Source organism: Thamnophis elegans, chromosome 5 (genome assembly GCF_009769535.1).
Source record: "Thamnophis elegans isolate rThaEle1 chromosome 5, rThaEle1.pri, whole genome shotgun sequence".
Classification (NCBI taxonomy): domain Eukaryota; kingdom Metazoa; phylum Chordata; class Lepidosauria; order Squamata; family Colubridae; genus Thamnophis; species Thamnophis elegans.
In genome coordinates this window covers 6,715,878-6,741,768 of record NC_045545.1, presented here as the reverse complement: position 1 = coordinate 6,741,768, position 25,891 = coordinate 6,715,878, and the positions used below count along the sequence as shown (strand labels likewise).

The following is a 25,891-nucleotide window of genomic DNA, read 5'->3' as shown; positions in this document are numbered from 1 at the left end:
GCCCATCCTTCTATTCACTAGTCTGAATAAAAATAAAATAGAAGACAACAGCAGAAGATGATATGTAACAAAATTGTTTTTCAAACTATTATTGTCTACAAGTAGTCCTCAACTTACGACCCCAACCGAATCCAAAATTGCCATTGCTAAGCAAGATAGTTGTTAAGTTTTGCTCCATTTTACGACCTTTCCTGCCACAGTTACAATACAATACAACAGCAGAGTTGGAAGGGACCTTGGAGGTCTTCTAGTCCAACCCCCTGCCTAGGTAGGAAACCCTACACCATTTCAGACAAATGGCTATCCAACATCTTCTTAAAGACTTCCAGTGTTGAGGCATTCACAACTTCTGGAGGCAACTTCTGCTCCACTGATTAATTGTTCTAACTGTCAGGAAATTTCTCCTCAGTTCTAAGTTGCTTCTCTCCTTGATTAGTTTCCACCCATTGCTTCTTGTTCTAACCTCAGGTGCCTTGGAGAATAGTTTGACTCCCTCTTCTTTGTGGCAACCCCTGAGATATTGGAAGAGTGCTATCATATCTCCCCTAGTCCTTCTTTCTATTAAACTAGACATACCCAGTTCCTGCAACCGTTCTTCATATGTTTTAGTCCCCAGTCCCCTAATCATCTTTGTTGCTCTTCTCTGCACTCTTTCTAGAGTCTCCACATCTTTTCTACATCGTGGTGACCAAAACTGAATGCAGTATTCCAAGTGTGGCCTTACCAAAGCCTTATAAAATGGTATTAACACTTTACGTGATCTTGATTCTATCCCTCTGTTTATGCAGCTGTGTTGGCTTTTTTGGCAGCTGCACACTGCTGGCTCATATTTCAATAGTTGTCCACTAGGACTCCAAGATCCCTTTCACAGTTACTACTGTTGAGCAAGCTACCACCTATACTGTACCTGTGCATTTCGTTTTTGTTGCCTAAATGTAGTAGAACCTTACTCTTTTCACCATTGAATTTCATTTTATTAGATAGTGAAGGATTTGATATAGGTGCCCAAATGCCAAATCTAATTTTATATTATAACATATTATCTATCCATAGCAAATTTCTTCATGCTGATTTCTTTCTTCTTTCATGTCAGAAAACAGGATGAATGATTAACAAACAACTCTGTTGCTCTTAGTCAACATCAAGATGTTTGATAACATTTAACTGCATGTTGCAATCCAGTTGCTAGGTATTTTAAAGCAAACAAACAGAACATCTGTGGGGGGAAAAGATACAGAAAATCTCTCAAAACACACTACTGGCTTCTGTTAGGGCTGAGAGCTAACATACAATTTGATTCAGATAATGCTTGCACAATTCAGAAGCCATCTTAAAAATCACATTTTGGCACTACTTCCCCATTCAACTATCATTGAGAAACAGGTGTGTTTGGCAATTATATTTAATACTGATTGACAGATCCTGTTGCCTATTATGGACAGGAAAAAAAAACATTCCCTATTGAGAAAGCAGTTGCAATGAATTTTGTGCAAGAGGAATTTTGGGAGAGTTTCATTAAAAATTTGCTAGCTCTTCCAGTTCTATATATGCAGGGAAATTCTTATGAAATTGACTTACAATACCTGACAGAAGAGACTTCAGGGAGAATTCATACCAATTTTTAGTAAAGACTTATTCAGGGGATTTGGGAGTAATCTCTACAGGTAGGTTTCAATTAATGTTGATACTACAGTATTCTGCTGTGGTTTTTTAAACAAGCCTTTCCTTTTTTGAGCTTTCCTCTAATACAGTGGTTCCCAAACTTGGCAACTTTAAGACTTGTGGACTTCAACTCCCAGAATTCTCCAGCCAGCAGAGCAGAATTCTGGGAGTTGAAGTCCACAAGTCTTAAAGTTGCCAAGTTTGGGAACCACTGCTCTAATAGAACCTTCCTCTTCTCCATTTTATACAATCAATTAGCATCTAAAAACCCAGCACAATTGTGCATGTGCTAACATCAACCATGCGCACACTAGCCTCACCCTAATTGCATTTTGCATCATATTAAATAGAATCTGGTATCAATTTTTAAAATCATACTAGATCAGGGGTGTCAAACTCAAGGCCCGGGGGGGGGGGCAGAACTGGCCCACGGGGTGCTTCGATATGGCCTGTGGGGCGGCCCTGGAAACCGCGATACAGCTCACAGTGCCTCTGCCAGCAAAAACAGAGCTTGGGAGGGCGACATGTGGCCCTCCCAAGCTTTGTTTTCGCTGGCAGGGGGTTGCAAGAGGCCATCGCATCCAAAAATGGAGCTCATGAGGCTCTGCCAAGCTCCATTTTTGCTAGAAGAGGGCTGCAGGAGGCTGTTGCAGCTGAAAACGGAGCTCGAGAGCCCATTTTTGCTGGCAGAGTGCTTGGGCCACCACAGGCACCCCCAACACGAGTGACGTTGAGTTAGCCAGGCCCACCTCACCCCCACCCCCACCCCAGATCATACGCAATCCTGATAGGCCCTAAATGAAATTGATTTTGACACCCCTGTACTAGATCCAATTTCACACTTTGGACCAGTACGAGTTACAATTACCTTTCAGACTTGGTGCTATATTAAGTAAGGTATAAAAACAGGATTTAGGGTATCAACAAATTTATATTTCATAGGTTTCCTGCTCAACTGACCATATTGAAGTCACTATATTAAGCGCTTCATCCTTATGTTAGTGTGATATAATTTTATTTTTAAAAAGTTATTCAATGTTGAAATTGTACAGGTCATACAGGATCTATAGAAGTTCTCTCGCCTCTTTCCCTCTCTGTGTTTTCAAAGATATATCTTCCTATTTTTTCTGAGCTATTTCTCGTGTTTCTGATTGTGAAGTGTTTATAGAGTGACATAGGCTTTGCTTTCTTTCCTTTACAACGTTTCAAACACATGATCTTAGGATACTTTAATGGCCTCAGACCCTATTTTTTTCACTGAGACTTGGGAAACCAAGATTCAACCAACTCCACTTGGGGGCGTGGCGGGGGGGGGAGGAAGGAAGTACACCAACTTGAGCTTCTGGAAAAAAATCTAAAAAATAAAATAATTAATTCAGTTTCCACATCAGGTAAACTGAGGCAAGAGACACACATTGGAAGGTAAATTTGACTACAACCAAATTCTCAGAACATAGAAGATTTGCAGGGACAGCTTGTGAAACCACAGCTAAGGAGTTGGTACTATATTAAATCTCTAGAAGCTTATCCATCTTTCAAAATGAGGGATCCCTTTTATTTGTACAGGAGAGCAACATGTTCTGACAAGACCAGAATGTATTTGCAATACACTATTAACAAAGCAATCACTGTACAATATATTCTTTCCCTAACAACAAACATCAAGATGAGCCAACTCATGTAAACGAAGAAACATTCTTCAGTAACAGACATGCTTTAAAGCTCTAGAAATTGTATATGTGTGTAATAAATTCTTTAAAATCTTTCTTCCACTAATTCCTCTAATGTATTACATTTTCTACTTGTTCTTTGCTCAGAGCCATATGGATTACCATAGTGTATAAACACTGTTTAATTGTATAATTTTTCATTGATGAAACCCATTCAAAATGAATAGGTTATCCAATTCAACATACCTATTGTATAATCCAATCACCAAAATTAAATTACTAATTATGATAAGTAAATCCATTATATTTTTGTTCAGGCTGAATGTTTGGGCTATTGAAGCAGTACATGTCAGAAGGAATTCGTATATCTGATAATTCAGGCATGCATGAAAATGTTTTCCCTGATTACTAGTGATTATCACATTCAAGTTGCAATAATCTAGTGATTATTACGCACATTCAATTTACAGCACAATAATTGAAAGATTATATCTGCTCATAGGTTTTTAAATAAAAAGATCATTCAAAATTAAATCAGGTTATTTAAAATATCTTCTCTACAAGATTCAAGTACATAATACAAATAAACAGCAAATATCCATTTCATTATTTACTACGAGCAGCGTTTATTCATTATATAGCAATAGCAATAGCAGTTAGACTTATATACCGCTTCATAGGACTTTCAGCCCTCTCTAAGCGGTTTACAGAGTCAGCATATCGCCCCCAACAATCCGGGTCCTTATTTCACCCACCTCGGAAGGATGGAAGGCTGAGTCAACCTTGAGCCAGTGAGATTAGAACCGCTGAACTACAGATAACAGTCAGCTGTAGTGGCTTTCAGTACTGCACCCTAACCACTGCGCCACCTCGGCTCTATACCGAAATTAGTGTGCCTTTTTTTACACAAAAGCACAGGAGTTTAATGAGAGTATTATTCTGTGACTTTTTCTTATGTTTTAGAGATGAATGTGAACACAGCACAGTTCAATAGAAGCCTTACTAAAATATATGAAAGCTTATTGGTGTAGACTTTTATATCTAGCAATGCCCCTGTATCAAATTGGTCCACATGAGGAATTCTTCAAAAATAAACCAGTCAGAAGTCTCCCTACATCACCAGCAGGTAGGCTCAAAGACAGAACAACCAGAAACTTACTCTTTAAGTTTCTGTAGACAAAGCCAGTGTCTGCTCAGTGAGCTTATAAGCATGGGGGATGTATCCTAGTGGTTACCAGTGACTGCCATGGGTGAGTTCTAGACAGTGACGTGCGGTGAGGTTTACGGATGGTGAGGCAAGAGCGCGGTGGCGGCGAGAAGCAGAGTCCCCGCCGCTGCCCCTGACAGAGGCGTCTCGCGTTTATGTCTGCCATAGATGCGAGACACCTCTGTCGGGGGCAGCGGCGGGGATGGAGGAGGCGGGGGGCGAGGTGGCAGCCGGCAAAGAAAGGGGAGAGGAGGAGGGGGAAAGGGAGAAAAAAAAAAGTATGTTGCCCCAACCAAGGAGCAAAATGGAAATTTGAGATTAAGAAAAATCTAATATGGAGCCCATCTTTACTTTTGAATGGATTTAAATCTTCTGAACTGCATCTTAAGAACTAGCTGATGGTATGGCTAAACTCTCATGGCAATTCATTTTCCTAAGGGGCCATATGAAAAACTGAGACTATTGTGGACAGCTGAACCAATAGCGCTGCGAAGATGGTAGGCCTGCATGCGCATAAATAAAAAAAAAATAGCAGCCACCTTTTAAAAAAAGCAATGCCATTGGCATAGAATGGCGGAGACTTATTTACATTTGATTTCTAATTTCTGATTCACCTCACGCAGGTCCGAAAGGGACAAGCAAAGGCCAGACATGGCCCAAGGGTACGTAAATTACCCAGGATTGCCTTATGGTGAAGTGCCAAATGGACCCTATTTACAAAGGGAAGAAAAAGGAAGATTCAGCAAATTATAAGCCAATTTCTTTGGGTTTTATTCTTGGAAAGATTCTAGAGCAGGGGTGTCAAACTGGATTTCTTCGAGGGCTGGATCAGCATAGTCGTTCTCCTCTGTGGGCCAGCAGGGAGGGCAGTGGCAGCGGGGGGAAGGATGCCTCCTGCAGCACCCTGCCGGCCAAAACGGGGCACAGGGGGTCTCTATGCGCCCCCCCGGCACCTCGTTTTCACCCTCCGCGGCCCCCTGCAGCACTTTGCTGGCCGTTTGGGGGGCATTTTTTGACCTGTTTTCAGATGTCAGAGTGCTGCAGGAGGCCATGAAAGATGAAAACAAGGCGTGGGAGGACTGCACCAGTGGTGGGTTGCTCATCCCGTTCCAACCGGTACGGTTGGAACAGGGCCAGCGGCATCCTCGTGCACGCCCGTAGTTCACGCATGCATCTTAGCGCCTGCGCAATGCTCTAGCTGCTCGCGGAGAATCGCGCAGGCGCCGTATGTGCCATGCGCCTGCATGGAAGTGCAGAAGCCTTCAAAGACCGGTAAGGAGCGCAGGCGCGCGGGTGGGCCCTTCGGCGTTCCCGGAAGTTACTTACTTCCGGGTTCACCGACCAACCGGTCCGCACGGACTGCTGCAGACCGGTTGAAACCCACCCCTGGACTGCACGCAATCCATTTTCGCCACCAGAGGCACCACAGGCTAGTCCTTTGACATTTCTGTTGTGTATTCAGATACATTGAAAAGGGCCAGCAACCACTCTGCTGAGCCCTAATTGGCCTAGGGGCATTAGAGGTTGTTGCTAGCCTCCAAGAAGCAGCTAGGCTCCTCTAATTGGCCAAGGTACTGCAGCAGCAGTTGCTGTGCAGTATCTGGCTCTGATTGGTTATTTGGGTTGTTACATGTCTTATAAATACTGGGGCGCGATCTGTTACAATCGGAATCGCTGTCACCTTGCTTATGTATAATAAATTCCATCTTACTGGCTATTCCATGGCTCCTGTGATCCCTTCAAACCCATCTACAACACTGGCGACGAAGGTGGGATCCGCGATTCCCACGGAGCCTGGAACGAGAAGAAATAGCCAGTCGCAGCAACCTCTACTTCGCACAACTCCAGAGGCTACCAAGCCTCCCCCGTTGGAGCCTGCTGGCGTCTACGCCAACTTGGCATCGATCTGGCACGGCCTCTGCCCGTGGGACAGAGAGCCGCCGATGCGCAAGGACGAGCAACAGACCGCGAGGCTCAACCGTGAAGAGCCCGTGAAGGACCCGCCAGAACCCACGGCCAGCATGCGCCCAGCTGAAGGAGAGTCCAGCAAGAGAAGCTTCAACCTATGCCAACTCGGAGGACGAGCAACAGACCCCCGGTCTACGCCACTCCGAGGACGAGCCACGGTCTGCGGAAGCCAATCTCAGCTGGTACTGTTTGGGCCCGAGGTCGTTGGGTGGTCTGTGCACTTCACGGAGCCAGCCAGCCGTGCCAATCGCCAAACTGCGTCGCGATCCGGCAACTCAGCCTGCCTGCGAAGTCTGCCTGCCTCTCTGCTGCTAAGGCTGCCCACCAGCCAGCCGGCAAAAAGTAAAGCCTCGTTGCCTTCAAAAGAACTGCCTGCCTTCTCACGAAGTCTGCCTGCAAAACGCTGTCTGCGACTCTCAAGCTACTGGCGCGCCAATAGATCGATGTCCCACGGCCTCTGCGCCTCCCAGAAGGGCCCCGATGTCCCCGCGGCCTCCGCGCCAACCTCCTCGGTCTCCCCGATGCCTCTACGGCCTCCGCGCCTCCCAGAAGGGCCCCGATGTCTCCGCGGCCTCCGCGCCAGCCCTCTCGGCCTTCCGTCGCCTCTGCGGCCGCCCAAGGCCTCCGCGGCCTCCGCGCCAGCCCTCTCGGCCTTCCGTCGCCTCTACGGCCTCCCACGGCCTCCGCGCCCTCCCAGAAGGGCCCCATTCCTCCGCGCCTGCCTTCACAGCCTCCCCGAGCCTTGCCGCTGTGCCTCTCCTCCGGCCAAAGTCTCCCGATGCTGGGAGGGAAGCTGAAATCCCTCCTGCCTGCCTCACCGATCTCCATGCTGCCCGGCCAATCCGCAACTCCTGGAAAGCTATCAGCAAGCCGCGACCCGCCTCCAGGGCCGTTCTGCAAGCCAGGACTGTAAAGAGAACTCTTTGGGGTCTGTTGGGCATGCGCAGTAAAATTGGGGGAATTTTAAATTAAATAAGATAAAATGTGAATAATGCAGCTGGAGGGAAAGGGAGGAATGGAATTGTGAATTGAGTGAAGCGGCTGGAGGGAAAGGGAGAAATGCAAATGTGAATTGTGTAAAGAAATGCAAATTGTGAATTGAGGGAAGGAGAAACGTAATGCAAACAAATTAACTGGAGAAACGTAATGCAAACAATTAGCTGGGGGGAAAGGGAGGAATGTGAATTGAGAACTTGGGAAAAGTGAGCTAATGAAGAGTAAGGTGAGCTAACAAAAGAACAAAGTGTACTTAGCTGGGGAGAAGGAGGAACGTAACGTAATGGGAATAAATTACTGGAGGGAGGAGAAATGCAAATGCGAATAAATGGGCTGGAGGGAAGGAGAAAGACATAGAATTGCTTCTTAAAGTGAACCACACACACACATGTAATAGTTCATTCACGGAATGCTATTGGGGATGAATCAATAAAATTGGGGGAACTGCTGTTGAAATGTATTAATAAAAATAATTCTCTTAACTTGGGGGATAATGCAAAAGTAAATCTCAAAGTTGCTTGTTATAATTTGGTGTCCTCCACCCCCCCCATCAACTAATCTGGGGGGAAGGGGTGTTGTGTATTCAGATACATTGAAAAGGGCCAGCAACCACTCTGCTGAGCCCTAATTGGCCTAGGGGCATTAGAGGTTGTTGCTAGCCTCCAAGAAGCAGCTAGGCTCCTCTAATTGGCCAAGGTACTGCAGCAGCAGTTGCTGTGCAGTATCTGGCTCTGATTGGTTATTTGGGTTGTTACATGTCTTATAAATACTGGGGCGCGATCTGTTACAATCGGAATCGCTGTCACCTTGCTTATGTATAATAAATTCCATCTTACTGGCTATTCCATGGCTCCTGTGATCCCTTCAAACCCATCTACAACAATTTCCAGGCTGGCCCCATGGGCTGGATTTAAGCACCCCGCAGGCCGGATCCGGCCCACGGGTCTCGAGTTTGATACCCCTGTTCTCCAAGTACAATGGAAACAATATAGTAAATTCAGGCTACAGCAGAGATTTATCTAAAACAATTCTTGTCAGATTACATTTACCTCATTTTAAAACTTTTCTAGTAGATTGATTGTGATAGACATGAATACCTTCACTTCACTTATCATATTCATTGCTGAATGAAAAAAAATGAGCATTCTAGTATTTATTTACATAATTATTTCAAAGAAGCGAGGCTCCAGGGGAGGAGAGAGGATGAAAGGTTTCCGCCTGGTTTCAGGATTTCACAAAATTAGGTGTGCTCATCTTGATTCAAGGTCAACGTCAAATTTGGTGCACGCCATTAAAAGTGCCTTCTGTATTTTTTGGCTTTTAAAGTTCCTCAAATCCAGCAAAGGTCAAATTTCTAGTTCTATTTTAGAGAAGGGTAGAACTTTGAAAAGAGCAAAAAATAATTGCCTACAATTATATTCAGTACTGAATGGGAAAGGAAAAAGGAAGGAAAAATATGTAGACCTAATAGTTTATTATCTTAAAATAACAGTGGATGGGGTGTTAAAGTGGGGTAATTTATTTATCGTAAGGCAAATAATTTTTACAAGCATATTCTGAATGATCAATTTCAGGAGATGGCATTAAGTTGCAAAAGCAAATGATTATTTTTTTTTCTACAAAGAAAAGATCATATATGAATTTTTGTTTGTGGTTTAATACAAAGAGAGATATACAACTCAGCAGGCTTTAAAATAACTTCCCTATCACTGATGAACTGTCTCTATTTTAAATACTGATACTTTCTATTCAGAATACATTCCTGACAATTCTCCAAACTTGAGGTGATTACAAATAGTTTTGGCTGACGAAGCTTTGATCTTAGCAATTTGCCAGGTTCTTCAGGCACCTGAATCAGCAGTTGTTTTGCATTAATCAAAAGGTTTATCCAGAAATCCCCAACTTTATGTAACAATACTTTGTTTTTAAACCAAGCACTGCAAAGTCATTGGGAGAAGAACAAAGAAATAGCTTCCAGTTACAGTATATCCATATTAAGTTTCTATCCTGAGTTTTTCGTATCTATTTTGATCCCATAATTGCACTGAACTTGTACAAGGCAAGAAGCCAGAAAGAAACTAAATTAAATACGAATAGTCCTCACTGACAATTTGTTCAGCAATCATTAAAAAGGGGGGGGGGGGGGGAGAAAGGGAGATCATTTGGCACTAGATGGGTAGCAAATCTATTGCTGCCCAGAGTCACTTGGTTGAGTTGGGCGGCTATAGAAATTTAATTAATTAAATTAATTAGCTATCTTTACCTAGCAGTAAAAAATATTCTGAGTAAATGGTAAAAAAGAGAAGACCAAGAGTCTTTGTGTAAAGAATTAAGATCAATATGGACAATGAAGAGTTTTGCCTCTGAGGGAGCTTCAGACATCCTTACATCTTCTCAGTTCCCAGGGCTTGTAGATCTCAGAAATTTTTCCATGGCATCTTACAGTTTCCAAAAGTTAAGTTCACAGAGACACTGTGGGATATTTTAAATTTTTGAGGGAAGCACAGCAGTAGAAAGCTAGTAGTTGGTGCTTTGTTCAGAAGATGTTGGGTATTGCTATGTTTCCATTAAAAATGTGAAATATCCCAGTCTGAGTTCATCGTAGCACCCCAATGGCACACAGTTTGGGAACCATGGCTCTAAAGGATTCGGCTAGAGATAAATTGAGGTTTGGAATGCCAAGAGGAGGATAAGTGAAGAGAAGCAAATGAGGTGTGTAATCCATAAAGAAGAAAGAGAGTGAGAGAACTGCTAGATGAAACAGCATGTCAAGGCATTTACAGTGAGCATATTGGCCTAATTAGTGCGGAAAGCCAGATTGTTTAAGGATGTTCTAGGTATCAGAAATGTAATGCATCTTTAAAAAGAATCGTTCAGACCAGGGGTGAAATGCTACTGGTTCAACCAATTTGACCAAACCGGTAGTAAAAAATGCTACCAGGTCGCTTGAACCGATAGTAAAAAAAAATGCTACTGGTTCAGGCAAACTGGTATTTCCAATAATCAGCTGTGACACTTGATTTATATTAGCTGGAATGGTCAGATTTCCTGCTTTCTAGAAAATCTAAATCGCGTAGCACAGCGGATTCCCCCCTCGCACTGTTCTACTTACCTTTGCAGATCCGCTCAGTAGCAGGCTCCGCCCGCCCACCCATCACACCCCGTTTTTGACGCTCTGCGCATGCGCACACATTTGCAAACTGGTAGCGAAGGTAAGTTGATTCCAGACTATTGTATGAGAACCCAAAAGCTAACTAAGTTTCATGGGGCAGTGTTATATAGGCACAGTGGAAAACTGGAAAAACTGTGGTGCATGCCCAGCCATCTGGAGGTTAGTTTGACAGCTAATGACAAGAGAAAGGGAGTAGATCCAGAAAACACACAAGGAAGAAAGTGGGTCTGAGGAAATATGTTACCCAACCGTAACCATTTAGGTCTTCGTTTGGATTAAAGAAGCATATTTACTGGGACAAGTGACTAACACTTTCCTTCCATTGTTCCTTCCTGTAGAGTTTTATGTATGCATATTTCGCCCAACTTGATACCTGTTCCTTAATATAAAGTAAAGATCTTTTTTAATTATGAATTGCATAATGTCAGATAATACCATCCGACCCATTAAGAAAATTAACAAAAGGTTTGGAAGATTTGGAATGAAAGCTGACCTCCTTAGGGCTGTTATTAATCGCAAATATGACAAATTAATGGCTAAATTAGAATGAAGGATGAAAAAATTGAAGAGTAGGAAATTAATCAAGACCTGGACATTTTGTTTGATAGAAGTATTTTAAAAGTGAAACAAGCCAGATGAATTGCTTGGCTTATCAACTGTGTAAGGAACAAGATATGTTACTTTTATTTTGTATGTAATCAGACATAATTTCCACAATAATAAAGGAGGTGATATAATAATCTGTTAACCATTACACAAGACTATAGAGTAATATGATCTGGAGAAATCTGGAATGTATTTGAACACAACCCTACTTATGAAATTTATAGACCCGCCTTAGGCATGAAAGCTGGGTGGGTGGCTTTGGGCCAGTCACTTTCTCTCAGCCCAACCCACCTCAAAGGGTTGTTGTTGTGGGAAAATAGGAGGAGGAAGATCTACTACATATGTTCACTGCCTTGAGTAATAAAAGTGGAATAAATATCTTAAATATTAATATAGTCCATTGACAAACATCAGTAATAAGCAGCATATTAGTATAGGATATATACAGGAAAGAATTTGGTCCAGATTTCTCTCTTGTTTCATTATTAAATTTTCATTTTTATAATGAGGAAAACCCAAATAAATTTGCTTAGTGGAGAACACATTGTATAGAATGCAAGATTTATGTCAGTAAAATATGAGATAATCTCTTTAGGATGGCTAGAACTACCAAATTGCTTTCACTATCTTTAAAGCATTTTTAATATTTTAAAGCATTATACAAAATTACAATTATACCTAAATGGAAGATAGGGTGGATTAGACCCGGATAAGAGTATCCGATAAGCTTCTTCTGGTGTTTTCTTCAAGTAAACTACCTACAAAAATAAAAATACAATTTAATTTAGAAAATACAAACATACTTACAATTGTGTAACTCATAATATCAATATAAAGTCTGAAATTAACTCAACGAGACTTTGATTTCAATTTTTTAATTCCTATAATTAATGCTTCAGAATCAATGTATGTTGATACTTCAGAAAATTGTTTTTATTCCAAGCTTAAAATGTGAACTCTCCAAATCACGCTCAACTTCTGTTTACCTAACTAGGAGTTGACATAACCAGGAAGTTTACGAGGCAAAAATATCAAAATGTTTTGATGTTGACTTCCCAAGTTAGCTAACAGCCCTCCTAACTCCTCCTCTCATATTTTTATTGTTTTCATAAGAAAAAAGCAACATTTTTCTGCAGCTGATTGCAGATTGCAGATATATATACAGAATTATCAACCGAAATCAACTTGTAGTAATGCATTAACACATCTTCTAAAAGTACTTCCCAAGAGTTTTGTTCCCATTAAAAAAAATAGAAAAATGCTTCCCTAAAAGATTATATTGTATACAAATTATACAGTTATAGAAAGCAGAATTTAAATAACAGGATTATTTAGAATCTGCGCTTTCAAAATGGTCTGCTTCCATATCATAAACGTGTTCAATAACTGTTTTAAAAGAGTTCCAATATTATACTAACCGGTATTCTCATAATTCTCTTAAAATAAAAACACTTGCCCACCCCAAAATCCATTACTTTTGCCTTCATAAATTTTGCATTCAAGACTATATGATTGTAACATTAAGTTGAAAGGTTCTTGAATCAAGAATAATTTTGATAAAATAAGGCATAACCATGTAAATGCAATTAAAAGATACTGTGTGAATGTGTGGCTTCATTCTTATCATCTGAATTTAATTCCTAATTACCTTATTATACAATATATACAGACTTTCTCACCCTGTTTCCCTGAAAATAAGACCTCCCCGGATAATAAGCCCAATTAGGCTTTTAAACGCATGCGCTAAAATAAGCCCTCCCCCCCTAAAAAACAAGCCTTTCTTGAAAATATTTAAATGCATGCACAGCCGGTCTCTGCCATTTCCTTTGGCTGATTGCCACACAAACAACACTGGGTGAGGAGGCAAGGCTGGGGGGAGAAGAGTGGGGGAAACATGCCCCATGCAGCCCATATGCCCTTACCTAACGGCTGTTCCCGCAACCCTAGCCACTGCACCCCTTCTGTGATGCTAATGGCCACCACAAAAAGAGAGGCAGGCCCAGCGACGTGAAACACAGCAGCAGCCATGAGGTGACCACGCTCACTGCACCTCAAAAATAATAAGACCTCCCTGAAAATAAGGTCAAACGCTTATTTCGGGGGTCAAAAGAAAATAAGATGTTGCCTTATTTTCGGGAAAACACGGTAGAAATATTTCTCCAACTCCTTTTTCGTATGTAAGCTTCCTAAAATCAGAATATGAGTTTGAAATTCCAAAATAGATTACCTAATCCAACATTTCTTGCAGGAATTCATTAAACTAGAGCCGAGGTGGCGCAGTGGGTAGAGTGCAGTACTGCAGGCCACTTCAGCTAACTACTATCTGCAGTTCAGCGGTTCAAATCTCACCGGCTCAAGGTTGACTCAGCCTTCCATCCTTCCGAGGTGGGTGAAATGAGGACCCAGACTGTGGGGGCGATATGCTGACTCTGTAAACCGCTTAGAGAGGGCTGAAAGCCCTATGAAGCGGTATATAAGTCTAACTGCTATTGCTAAACTTTCCCTAAAAGTGGCATCCAGACCTTGTAGGAAAACCTTCAGTGAAGGAACTCCAGGCAGTTTGTTCCATGTTTAATAACTCTTCCTATCACGAAATTCCTACTATTCAGCTTGGATCTCATTTAGTTTCATCCAATTGGGTCTTGCCCTGCTTAAAGTTTCAACAGAGAAGGAAGGGTCACTTCCCTCCAACATATGACAGTGTTTTAAATATATGGAGACGGTTGTCACCTGAATCTTTCACACCTTTATCACCATAAAACATTCCTCTGAATCTAATCCGACTTCTCCATGTTCCTTTTAAAGTATTATGCCCAGAACTGGACATATTTTCAAGAGCAGTCTGATAAATGCAAAGCAACTCTTATCTCCCATGATTCTGAAACAACGATTCTCTGAATGCATTGGCCTTTTTAGCTGTTATATCTGGGGTGAATAACCAGATATTTCCCTCCAGGATTGAACCTGTACCTATATATTTTTCCAGAAGGAACATTCGTATATACCATAACTTGCACAATTTATCTATGCATTCATCTACCAGATCCACACATCTGATTTTGCCTTCCGAGATGCAGAGGTTCTCAACCATGAAAACTGTTCATATCATCCTACTGATTTTGGCCCAACATTCAAGCATGCCAAGCTAATTTTGAGTCGTGATTTTGTCCTCCAAGTTATAACCTCACTAAACTTGATGTTATTTTCAAAAATGATAAAAATCCCTTCCATTTTGTCCTCTAGATAATTATAAATATTTAAATAGCAAATGGTCTGTGGGGAACCCACCCAATATACACTTCCAGGTGTTGCGTTATCACTTACCAAGCAGTTTTTATTATTTACTGGCTGATAACGTGGCGTAGCCGGGGATGTATTTATCCCAATCCTGTATTAGAGCCCCCTTGTGGAGTACTGCAAAGCCGTTACCATGGCAACTACACTGTGCTGTGCATTAGAAGCCATTTTAAGGCACAGCAGGCTGTATCTTAACAGAACTTGAATCCAAAATGCACACTATCACTGTCAAAGGTATGGTTTCTTGACACTATAGATATAATTCAGTCCTTTTCATTTCAGCAACCCAGGCATTCCAGAGTTATGCTGGAACACACACACACATGGACACATATACCAAGGGGCGTTAGAGGTGTCTTAACCCCACAGTATTTGTTTCCAGAGAGTAAGTCATCTGTATACCAAGTTTGGTTGAAATTGTTTGAGGCATTCCAGAGTTATGCTGGAACATACACACCCACAGCCATTTTTACATATATAGATTTTGGTTAAAACCAAAATCTTTTCTCCTAAAGCTCCTCTCCTTCATGCCTCTTGGCTTAACAGTAAGATACACCCTTAACACCTTTGCCAATTTTCCTTTGTCATGAGAATTATTTATGCCCAACATTTCCCCATTATTTATTTGGTTAATTTATCATTCACATTTTCAGTGTGTTTTATACAGATAATCCTCGACTTACAACTGTTCGTGTAGTGACCAAAGTTACAATGGCACTGAAAAAAGTGACTTAGGACTGTTTTTCACACTTATGATCCTTGCAGAATCTTCATGGTCATGAGATCAAATTCAGATGCTTGGCAACTGACTCATATTTATGACGGTTAGTGTCCCAGAGTCATGTGATCACCTTTTGTAACCTTCTGACAAGTAAAGTCAATAGGGAAGCCAGATTCACAACCGTGTCACTAACTTAACAACTGCAGTGATTCACTTAACAACGGTGGCAAGAAAGGTTGTAAAATGGGGCAAAACTCACTTAACAATTGTCTCGCTTAGCAACAGAAATGTTGGGCTCCATTGTGGTCGTAAACTGAGAACTACCTGTACTGCTATATTTTTAATCTGAATTCATCAGAAGTGGCTTTCTTGAAATCCAAAGAATGTGATTGATTTTTTCTCAACTTTTCCTTCCCTACTTAACTTGACTGCTAACATATTGTAGTTGCCTCACTCAAAGTGAGTGATACCATCAATTTAATTCCTATGTTAATTGTTGTGGCCCAGCAGGTGCCGTTGGAGCTGCCACCTATGAGGCCCTATGAGTCGGCTCTGGAGGATGTGGAGGACCCTGGACAGGGTTCCGACTCCGAGCAGGGCACAGAGAGGCTGGTTGACCACCAGGTGGCGCCTGAGCCTTGGACCAGTGGGGAGGAGACAAGGGAGGGTGATCCAGAAGCCAGCAGTGAGTTGTTCCTAGATGCACACCATCGAAGAGCTACTAGGCGTCAGGAACAATTACGCAATTACAGGAGGTAATTGTGCTCAGCTGGTGGTCATTAGGCTCCTCTCCAGACTATAAAAAAGACTGCTGGTGCACACGCCCCTCTTCCAGAAGTCAATGCATTGACTAAAGAGAACTATTGTAACTAACTTGGCAGGCTGGATTGCTGCCAAGGTTTGTCTGAGTTGCTGCCAAGGTCCTTATCTGTTTGCTTGGCTTTCAGCCACTGAGATTTTGGTCTTGCTATTAAAGTACATTCTAGTTAAGCTCGTCTCGGTTTTCATTACTGGACGGAGGAGGGGGTCAGAACAGTTAATCAAGTTTAAATTCGGGATAAATGACCTCCTTTCTGAAATGTAGTTCTCTGTGACACGCTGTAGCATGTTTCAGCTATTAGAAACAAATGTATTGATATGTGACTATGTTTTGACTAATACTAACTTACATATCTGAGGAGACTTTCAGGCTGAATATGCTGTGGTGATATTTTGCAATGAAGCAAATTACCATTTTTGATACTGTACATCCGGCAAAATCTACGAAGTAGAAATTCATGGATGAAACTAGACTAGATTATGTAACACTTAAACATGTCAAAAGTGTTATGAATGGGATTTCATATTCTTTAGTATCAAATATCAAATGTGTGGATAGGAGCGCTGTCCTTCTAACAATTGGATAGGAACAGGAAAAAGAAGATGTAACCCTTGGTTACATTTTTATATCAATTATATTACAAATGGCAATCATTAAAATGTAGGTCTCAGAAAAAATTAGGAAGTCACGGTGTCGAACACGCAGCCTCAAGAAGTCTATTTGTGGCATCTAATCTAGCATTTACCAAATCTCTTTTGACACAACACTTTAGCATTAAGGCAGTACAATAACGCTAACATAGCTAAGAATAATATATACGCAAAATAAGCATCAGGGAAATGTTTACTAAACAGTATGATTATGCAATGCTGCCTGTTTTTAATTCAACTCAAGGTTATTGCCGCAAGTGCATGAATGTTGCAAGTGTTTTCCTCAGAAAAGAAAGTAATATATACTATGATGTAGCTTGTAAATCAGCCAAAATTATTCCTTGAAAAATGTACAGATCTCACCCAAGCTGAGAAGCAGGATTCTGCTTGTTGGTTGGGAATACTGATCCTAGTACAAGATTATCTTGCATCTTACACACTACTTGCAACATGTAAATTGGGCTACAAGGCTTTTTGCTCTGCTTGCCAAAACAATAATTAAATGGTATCAAAAACTTGAACCTGATTTCTATTTGTTGCTGCATTAGGCTGTAAAATTAGAGATAAGTCTACAGTTTTTTTAAGTTTATTACATCGCTGACAAGTAATTAAATAGTAATGCTTAATTATTCAGCTTATTAAAGAAAAAAGAACAGAGTACAGGAAGCCACAGCAATAGGAAGAAAGAACAGAAATATCTAGAAAAAACCAGAAAAATGTCTTAAACATGTTTCAAAAATGTTTCAAGAAGAGTGCACACAATAATTTACTATGATGTAGTGAGTGCAAGCATAGAACTGAGCTAACAGAAAGTGATGAATTAATTAATAAGAATACATTTAAGTGTAAGATAGAGGTAGCCTTCAGTTTAAGATGGGAATGGGGACTGGATTTGCAATTGTTAAGCAATGTGGTTACAAAGCACAACATTGGAATCCTAATGGACAACCATTTCAATATGAGCCAGCAGTGTGCAGCAGCTGCCAAAAATGCCAACACAGTTCTAGGCTACATAAACAGAGGGATAGAATCAAGATCATGTGAAGTGTTAATACCACTTTATAAGGCCTTGGTAAGGCCATGGTAAGGCCACATTTGGAATACTGCATTCAGTTCTGGTTGCCATGTTGTAGAAAAGATGTGGAGACTCTAGAAAGAGTGCAGAGAAGAGCAACAAAGATGATTAGGGGACTGGAGACTAAAACATATGAAGAACGGTTGCAGGAACTGGGTATGTCTAGTTTAATGAAAAGAAGGACCAGGGGAGACATGATAGCAGTGTTCCAATATCTCAGGGGTTGCCACAAAGAAGAGGGAGTCAAACTATTCTCCAAGGCACCTGAGGTTAGAACAAGAAGCAATGGGTGGAAACTAATCAAGGAGAGAAGCAACTTAGAACTGAGGAGAAATTTCCTGACAGTGAGAACAATTAATCAGTGGAACAGAAGTTGCCTCCAGAAGTTGTGAATGCCCCAACACTGGAAGTCTTTAAGAAGATGTTGGATAGCCATTTGTCTGAAATGGTATAGGGTTTCCTGCCTAGGCAGGAGGTTGGACTAGAAGACCTCCAAGGTCCCTTCCAACTCTGCTATTGTATTGTATTGTATTATGTGCTCATGCTTCTTAGCCAGGCAGTGTCAGTTGTTAAGTGAAGATTGTGGAAGTCATTAAACACAGAATCATGACTTTTGACTTCCTACTGGCTTCCCCACTGACTTTGTTTGTGAGAAGCCAGCAGAATCATTGGAAATCATAAATATGTGACCATGGCTTGTTATGATGATGTAATTGCAAGCCAGGTGCTGAGCACCCAGATCATGGTCAGAAGACTGCCAGGTCAGAAACTCTGAGGAAAGTCCTAACTACCACTTGGTTGGCATCATTGTAAGTTTGAAAGGTTGCTAAATGAGCAGCGTTTAAATTAAAATCACCTGCGGCAAAATTTTACCTATCAGTTTTTAATTTTCATATATCACTAAGAATCTACAATCATCTTTGAAAATGATCTCCCTATGATTGGATGTATGGATTTCACATAACTCACTGCTGCTAAGCAAAAATTTCCCTGAATAATTAAGGAAACCAAAGTCTGTGGCTCTTGCATGCTGCATCAGCTGTCGGAAATGCCCTTCAAATGTTCTTCTACTGTTCAAACGGGGAAACAGAGCTAGACTTTCAGGACAATAAAACATTTACTAGACATTTTAAAAATTAGAAGAGAAATGAGTGGGAAAGCATTTCTCCCAGTCATACTGGAACAGGTCTTTTAAAATCATCATATTCTAGCAAGGGTTTCAAAGATAAACTTCTGCGGAAATTGCCAAATCAGAATTGATTAGAAAATTTTACTCTGAATATGAATGTTGATTCTATAGAAAGGACATGTTCTTCTTTAATGTTTATTTGGATTATTCATCACCAGCAGCCTTTATATTGTCCGGAACAAGTCTCCGCTATGCTGATTTATTCTTTGGTTAATTGCCTGGATTCTGTATTTGTTTATCCTCTCCACAATACAACATCATTTGTAAAATATCCTCTCCAAGACACCCAATTTGTTCACGTCCCTAAACAGCAGAAACAGATATCTACTAATACAGAATACCTTGCACAGATTTGTTAAAATAGAGGAAAAGCTTATCCTAATCTTTTCACTTTTTAGGGTATCCTTTTATTGTATTTAGTATTATTTCAAATTGTATGCACTAAATACAACAGTGCTTATAAATAAACAGGAGCAAAAATAATATTAATATAGATTTAAATTGCTTTATTATTATTGCTACCAATGTTTAAATCAAGGTACTGAGATTTTCAGCACAGGGATTTAAATCAAAAAAAGAGATACAGAATACCAGTAAAATTTCACTTGTGTTGTGTTACAGTTTGCAATAGACAAGCAAGACGCTACTCCCAAGATATTACATTTGGCCTTGGCCTAGTTTATCTGAAGTGAAAGGGTTTCCTGTAGTAGGACTAGGAAAAATCTGTACCAGAACCCTTAGATAACCTGGATGAAGATTAGATGCCAAAGAAGATAGGCAGCTTACTTATACAACACACCATCAATGACTGAACTATCACATCTGCCTTTTCACTGTGAATCATTTTCAAGGCAAACATAATTCTCATACTGTTTATTCCTTGCTTTCTTCAACACAAAGATAAAATTAAAGTTCTACTAATTTGTTCGCTTGCAACATGTTTTGCTGCTTCATAATAAGCTCATTTATTTCAATTAACAACATGATTATCTTAAAAGGAAGATTAAGAACATGAGCTATTTTTATATGAAAAGTTATCATAATTCCGTTTCACTTCATTCAGTCAACAGAGGCATCATTTCGTAGCACATTTATTTTATTATGGCATAGTGAAGTACTAATTACAGTACAGAGTAATGCTAGATAGTATTTATTATAAATACAAAGCCAACGGATACTTACAAATTGCCCATTTAAATTAACAGCACTGTATATTAATAAAGTCCTACATGGATGTTGTAAAACATAACACTAAGCCTTTAAATCATAAAATACTAGCTTTTTTTTCCAAGTTCTACAACTTTAATTATTCACGTAAAAACACACCCCAAAGAAAGGCTTCATTTCTAAAAATAACTTTTCTTAATTTAATAAAAGTAGGCAAAACACCTACAGGAAAACAAACGCCAAAGTTGTGTAAAACAAGAATGAGCCTGCAGACCCCATGGTCCTGATGTTATAATTTAGGTATAAAGCTTCATCAAAATTCAGCAAAAAATTGTCACCTTATGTTGATGGCATAATCTTCCTGCTCCCAACTCCACCCTTCAAATCTCTCTTGCAACTCTCTAAATTGCTGGGTGGGCCCGGGGGGGGGGGGGGGGGAATAAATGATGGGAATGAGTGTGGGAGCCTGTGGGAGGCAGATCATGTCCTTCCCCTCCCAAGTAGTAATTTAGGCAATTCTTTTATGGTTGGGATCAGCTTAAAAATGCAAATGGGAACTGCTTCTTTCCAGAGCCTTCTTGCTCCGACTCTTAAAATCCTGAAAAAGCAGGGATGCTAGCTTTTGCAGTGTCTATTTAGAGACTGAAGCATCAGCAACTTCTCGTTAGAAATGCACACAGCCATTGATACTTACTGCGTATGCACCTATTAAAAATGCTGCATTTGCTCTTTTCCGTTGGTCGAAGCTGGTATAATACACAATTTTCTTCCTTGATAGACTGAAAGACTGTTTTAAGATACAAATAAATAAAAAAGATTAGGAGAAACCACAAAATTATGCCACATTTCTCAGCTCAGTGACTCAACCAGTTTAAGAGACTTCTGGCAGGTCCTTTAAATCAGATTATATCCTGATCAAATTCAAACCAAAGTGCTCCCTAACCGCCTCCAGCATATAACGGGAATATTTCTTCTTTGTATGCAATTCTTTAATCCTTCTGTTAGGCCGAAAAAATTTGTACAGCTTTAATATTTCAGCAAGGTAATAAATGTAAATCAGTTCTTTTTTTCTAGCACAAAAGCCTGTTGCTTTATTTAGAAAAATTAAACTTATCTCCTCAGAATACTTACCCTAAATGATCTCAGCTATGGCATTTCATACATCTTTAAATGATTAGGTGGTGAATATTTACGATGGAACATGTGCACTTATCATGTGCTTTCACACATGATGCAGGAACTGGTCAGAACATGCACAATTTGTTTTATTCTAGCAAGTTCTTCTAACAGTAATTAACCAAAATCACTTTCCACTAAGAATTAATTGAAGTTATATAGGATTTTGGTCTTATTAGGCAAAATAGGCAAACTTTGGATAGCAATAGAATTGCTTAAAAGTTTTTATATATTCCTAGAACAGCATCTGCCACTTTCATTAAAAGCTGGAGAAACCACAGTTTCTATTAGGGTACTATAATATTGGGAAGGTTCTACTAATTACAACACAACATTTGATTGGAGTTTGGCAGAAAGACTCTTTACAGAGACAAATATAGGATGCCATTAATTGTTTACGGTATTTATTTATAATGCTGCCTCTTTGATCCATCTGGATATTATGATACAGAAGCATATTAATTTATACAGGTTTGATATTTAGTGTTTGGGGGAAGACAAATCCTTAGCAGAAAAACTTTTAAATACAGGTTTAGGGACCTTTTTAAAAAAAATAAAAGGCAAAAAGGTGATTAAAAATCACAAATGAATTAAGAGTCCAAATGGATTTGGAAAAAAAAACCTTCCTCCTGTGGGAAAATACTTGTTTTAAATTCTTTAAAAAAAAAACAAAACATAATACAGACTTCGATGGTTGGACATTAGAGTGAACTAGAAGGAACTAAAGATCAAAATTAAAGGAGAAGAAAATTTAAATTTGACATAGAAGCAGAATATTCTAACATTGGACATACTGAAGTTTATTTTTGAACAATGGATCCAGAAGTTAATTATAAGAGTGCCTGCCTCTCTAGATAGACTGTGTTTAAAATACCATTATGAGAAACAAGTTTTACCTGAGAAGATTAAGGCTGATCTGAAAGTGGATTTAAAAATCACAGGCTACAAAAGTAGCATGGAAGAAGGAGACATTACCACTGGACCTATAAAAGAAACCAGCTGAGGTTTTTATAATTAAAGGAGATATACAAGGAACAAGCATAGAGAGTGATCTGGACAATATTCCTTTATTTGATTTACAAAAGAATATTGTTAAGAGGTTTGAATAATTCTGTGAGCAGGAATGACAGAATATTGGAAAGAAATTAAGATTTAGGACACTATTCGAAGGAATTCGATCATTAACTGTTAGAAGGAAGGAATATAAAATTATTTGATAAAGGTTTAAATAGATATGTTATCATCTCTGGAAACGCGTCATGAATTTTTGCTGACATCAGAACTGAATTGACAAGGATCTGTTTGTAAATAAGAGATGAAGGGTCCTTGGTGCTTTTTGAATTTGGTTATTTTCTTGTAGACATTTCATTATTCAAAACCAGCTAACATCATCCATGCACTAGTTTGGGTAATAAAATGTCTATAAGAAAACCACCAAGCTCAGAAAGCTCTTAAGAACCCCACATTTCAATCATAAGCTACAAATATTTTCCCTTTAATAAGAAATGGCATATGGGATTAAAAAATTTGTTTCATTTTAAGAGAAGGTGATGTTATTAAAATTGTTTATACTTGTCATGAGGGAGGAAGTCATTTTTTCATATATTTCTTTACTATATTTTTTTTAATTTTTGTTTTTCTTCTTTTCTGCACCTTCTACTATTCTTTTTCTTCTTAGTTTGTATTTGTTTTTAATAGTTCGGTTTAATTTTTATAAAATTACTATTTAAATAATCAATTACCAAAGCCAAGCACTCACCTACACCTCTGGAAGCTTACAGAGATTAACACAAATCAATAAAAATAAAAATAAAAGAGCATTCTTACCTTTAGTTTTTTGTTCAATTTGCAGCAGAATCGATACACCAGAGCCAGGTTTAAAGGTCCAAAATCTGCATAAAAACTAAAACATACATATCCACATGAAACACTGTTCAAAGTAATTTTAACACCTAATCAAATACTTCTAAATGCAAGTACTCCTTTTATTAAATAGCTACATTGCTATTGGCATCTTTTATAGGGATACTGGGTAGCAGCATTACAACTAGAAATGCGTTACTCTATCCATTTAATATTTTATGCTTTATATCAATGGTTCTTTTTTCCCCCCAATATTTTATTTTCATTTCCATAACATATAATCACATGTATATTATTACATAGAGAATATCATGTTGTAAGAGAAAACAATATACATGTGCAATCATACTACTTTGAAATCAAACCTGGAATAATTCCCCCCCCCCCCCCCCCCCCCGAGCCCCCACAACCTACCCCCCACAACTTCCCAGAACCCATACACCAGGGGTGGGTTCCTCGCCCCGTTCCAACCGGTTCGGTTGGAACGGGGCCGGTGGCGTCCTCGTGCACGCACGCAGCGCACGCATGCGTACTAGCGTCTGTGCGATGCTCCAGCTGCTCCTGGAGGATCGCGCATGCACTGTATGCATCCTGCGCATGCGTGGAAGCGCAGAACTCGTCAAAACCGGGTAAGGAGCGCAGGCGGGTGGGTGGGCCCTTCGCCGTTCCCGGAAGTTACTTACTTCCGGGTTCGCCGACCAACCGGTTCGCGCGGACCGCCGCAAACCGGTTGAACCCCACCCCTGCCGTACACGGTATAAATATTTAACAACCACAGTCTAAGATATATTGATAAAAAATAGAAGTAAGAAATTAATAACCTCTTTGCATTGAACTTAGCTCCTCCTTGCTAAATTAACTTTAAACAGTTCAAATCATTCCTAGTCTTAAGCATAGGCTATCTGGAATTTCTTAGTTCCATATTTAAAATAAAAAATATATTCTCAACTGCAGGTCTACAAAAAAATCAACTGGGAAATCAAAGTACACAATAGATACCTGCACCATGTAAATTTAGTCCATCTGACTCTAAAAGTGATAAGCTAAGCAATAGGTTACTGCAGTTTTATCACAACATTTTTAGGACTTTTGTGCACACTGCAATTACAGATTCTGCAGATTCTGCATTATCTGTTTTTGCAATTTATAACCTTGGATGAAAGCTCAAATTCCACCTTGTAATTTTGCTGATTAAAGTCCACCTATTCCACAGTTCAGAAATAAGAAGTAAATACATCAGAAATACATAAGAAGTAAAATCTTTATATGCTTTTCTATTTTGGAAAAATGTGACGAATGCCTAACAATGTAATGATGGACAATCTTTTGTAAAAGGGACTATGCTTTAAGAACTGAAGAAACGGCTGTCTGGACTGAAGAAATATAACAGTCTACATATTAGCCTAAATATTAGCAGCAATAGAGATAAACCATTGGGACACTCTAATTTATGATTTTGCTACACTGTTATAAGGAAGGCATAATAGCTTCATTGAATAGTTGCGCAATTAGCTTAAATTTATAATAAATGTGGAATAATAAATGTGCAAAAATAGCTTACAACACTACAGGGTTTTTTATTTATTTATACATTTTCACTTCAAGTTGTTCTACTATAAATACATTTATTTACTAATAAATTAATCCAGAACATTTTATTGATAACAGTATATAACATACACTAGCAGGCAGTGGTGGGTTTCAAATTTTTTTCAAACCTACTCTGTGGGTGTGGCCTCCTTTGTGGGAGTGGCTTGCCGGCCATGTGCCCTGGTGGGAGTGGCTTGCTGGCCATGTGTTTTCTCTCTCTCTCTCTCTCTCTCTCTCTCTCTCTCTCTCTCTCTCTCCTTCCTTTTGTCTCTGTCCCTTTTTCCTTTTTTTCTTTCATCTCTCTCTCACTTTTTCTTTCTTTTTTGCTTTTTTTATTTCGTTCTTTCTTCCTTTCTTTCTCTTTCTCTCTCTGTGTGAGTCTGTGTATGTGTGTGTGTCTGTCTGTCAGTGGAGGGGTTTCAAAAATTTTTGGAACCTCTTCTGTAGGTGTGGCCTGCTGCTTTCCGGGTCCACTGGTGGAACCTCTTCTAACCGGTTCGGTAGATTTGACGAACCGGTTCTACCGAACTGGTGCGAACCGGTAGGAACCCACCTCTGCTAGCCGATTGTATTGTTGTGAAATGCCATGAGAATGGTAATTTTAATGTGTGTTTGTGTCTGTGTGTCTGTGTGTATTACCTCAAGGATCTGGCAAGTACCACATTCTAATACCTCATGTGGTACATGGTCACATAGTATTGAACAACTAATAGCAACAAAACAGAAGCAACTAAGACATTTACAGACGGAGTAAGTCATATTTTACTGAGGAAAAACAAGCTATTTCACATTGAAACAGCTGCAGGCCATCTAAAAATATGCTGAGCAAATGAAAGTCTATTATGACAAGTGAAGTGTGACATGATCATCCTAGATCCCCTTACAAAGAATTGAGTAAGAGCTAACATTCCTCTTAAATAATCCAATTACCAGTTCCTAACTCATTAAATAATTAGAAGGCTGACTAATTCAGCTCTGTATCTACCAGTAATGTTTTCCTGTTTTAATTTCAGCCATCTTAAAAAAGAAACAGTACCCATGAGTAGGACAAAGAACCACTTT

General features: G+C 39.7%; 1 protein-coding gene across 3 annotated transcripts in view; it reads right to left on the bottom strand.

The window, feature by feature from the left end:
- The window catches only part of CDC14A (cell division cycle 14A), a 76,861-nt gene that overhangs the window by 32,857 nt on the left and 18,113 nt on the right, over window positions 1-25,891 (bottom strand). For all 3 annotated transcript variants that reach the window (XM_032217564.1, XM_032217566.1, XM_032217565.1), the window contains exons 3-5: window positions 23,204-23,279; window positions 20,895-20,987; window positions 11,960-12,039 (exon numbers count right to left, since the gene is read on the bottom strand). In XM_032217564.1, the coding sequence (XP_032073455.1) occupies window positions 11,960-12,039; window positions 20,895-20,987; window positions 23,204-23,279 (249 nt within the window). The remainder of the gene's footprint in view (window positions 1-11,959; window positions 12,040-20,894; window positions 20,988-23,203; window positions 23,280-25,891) is intronic.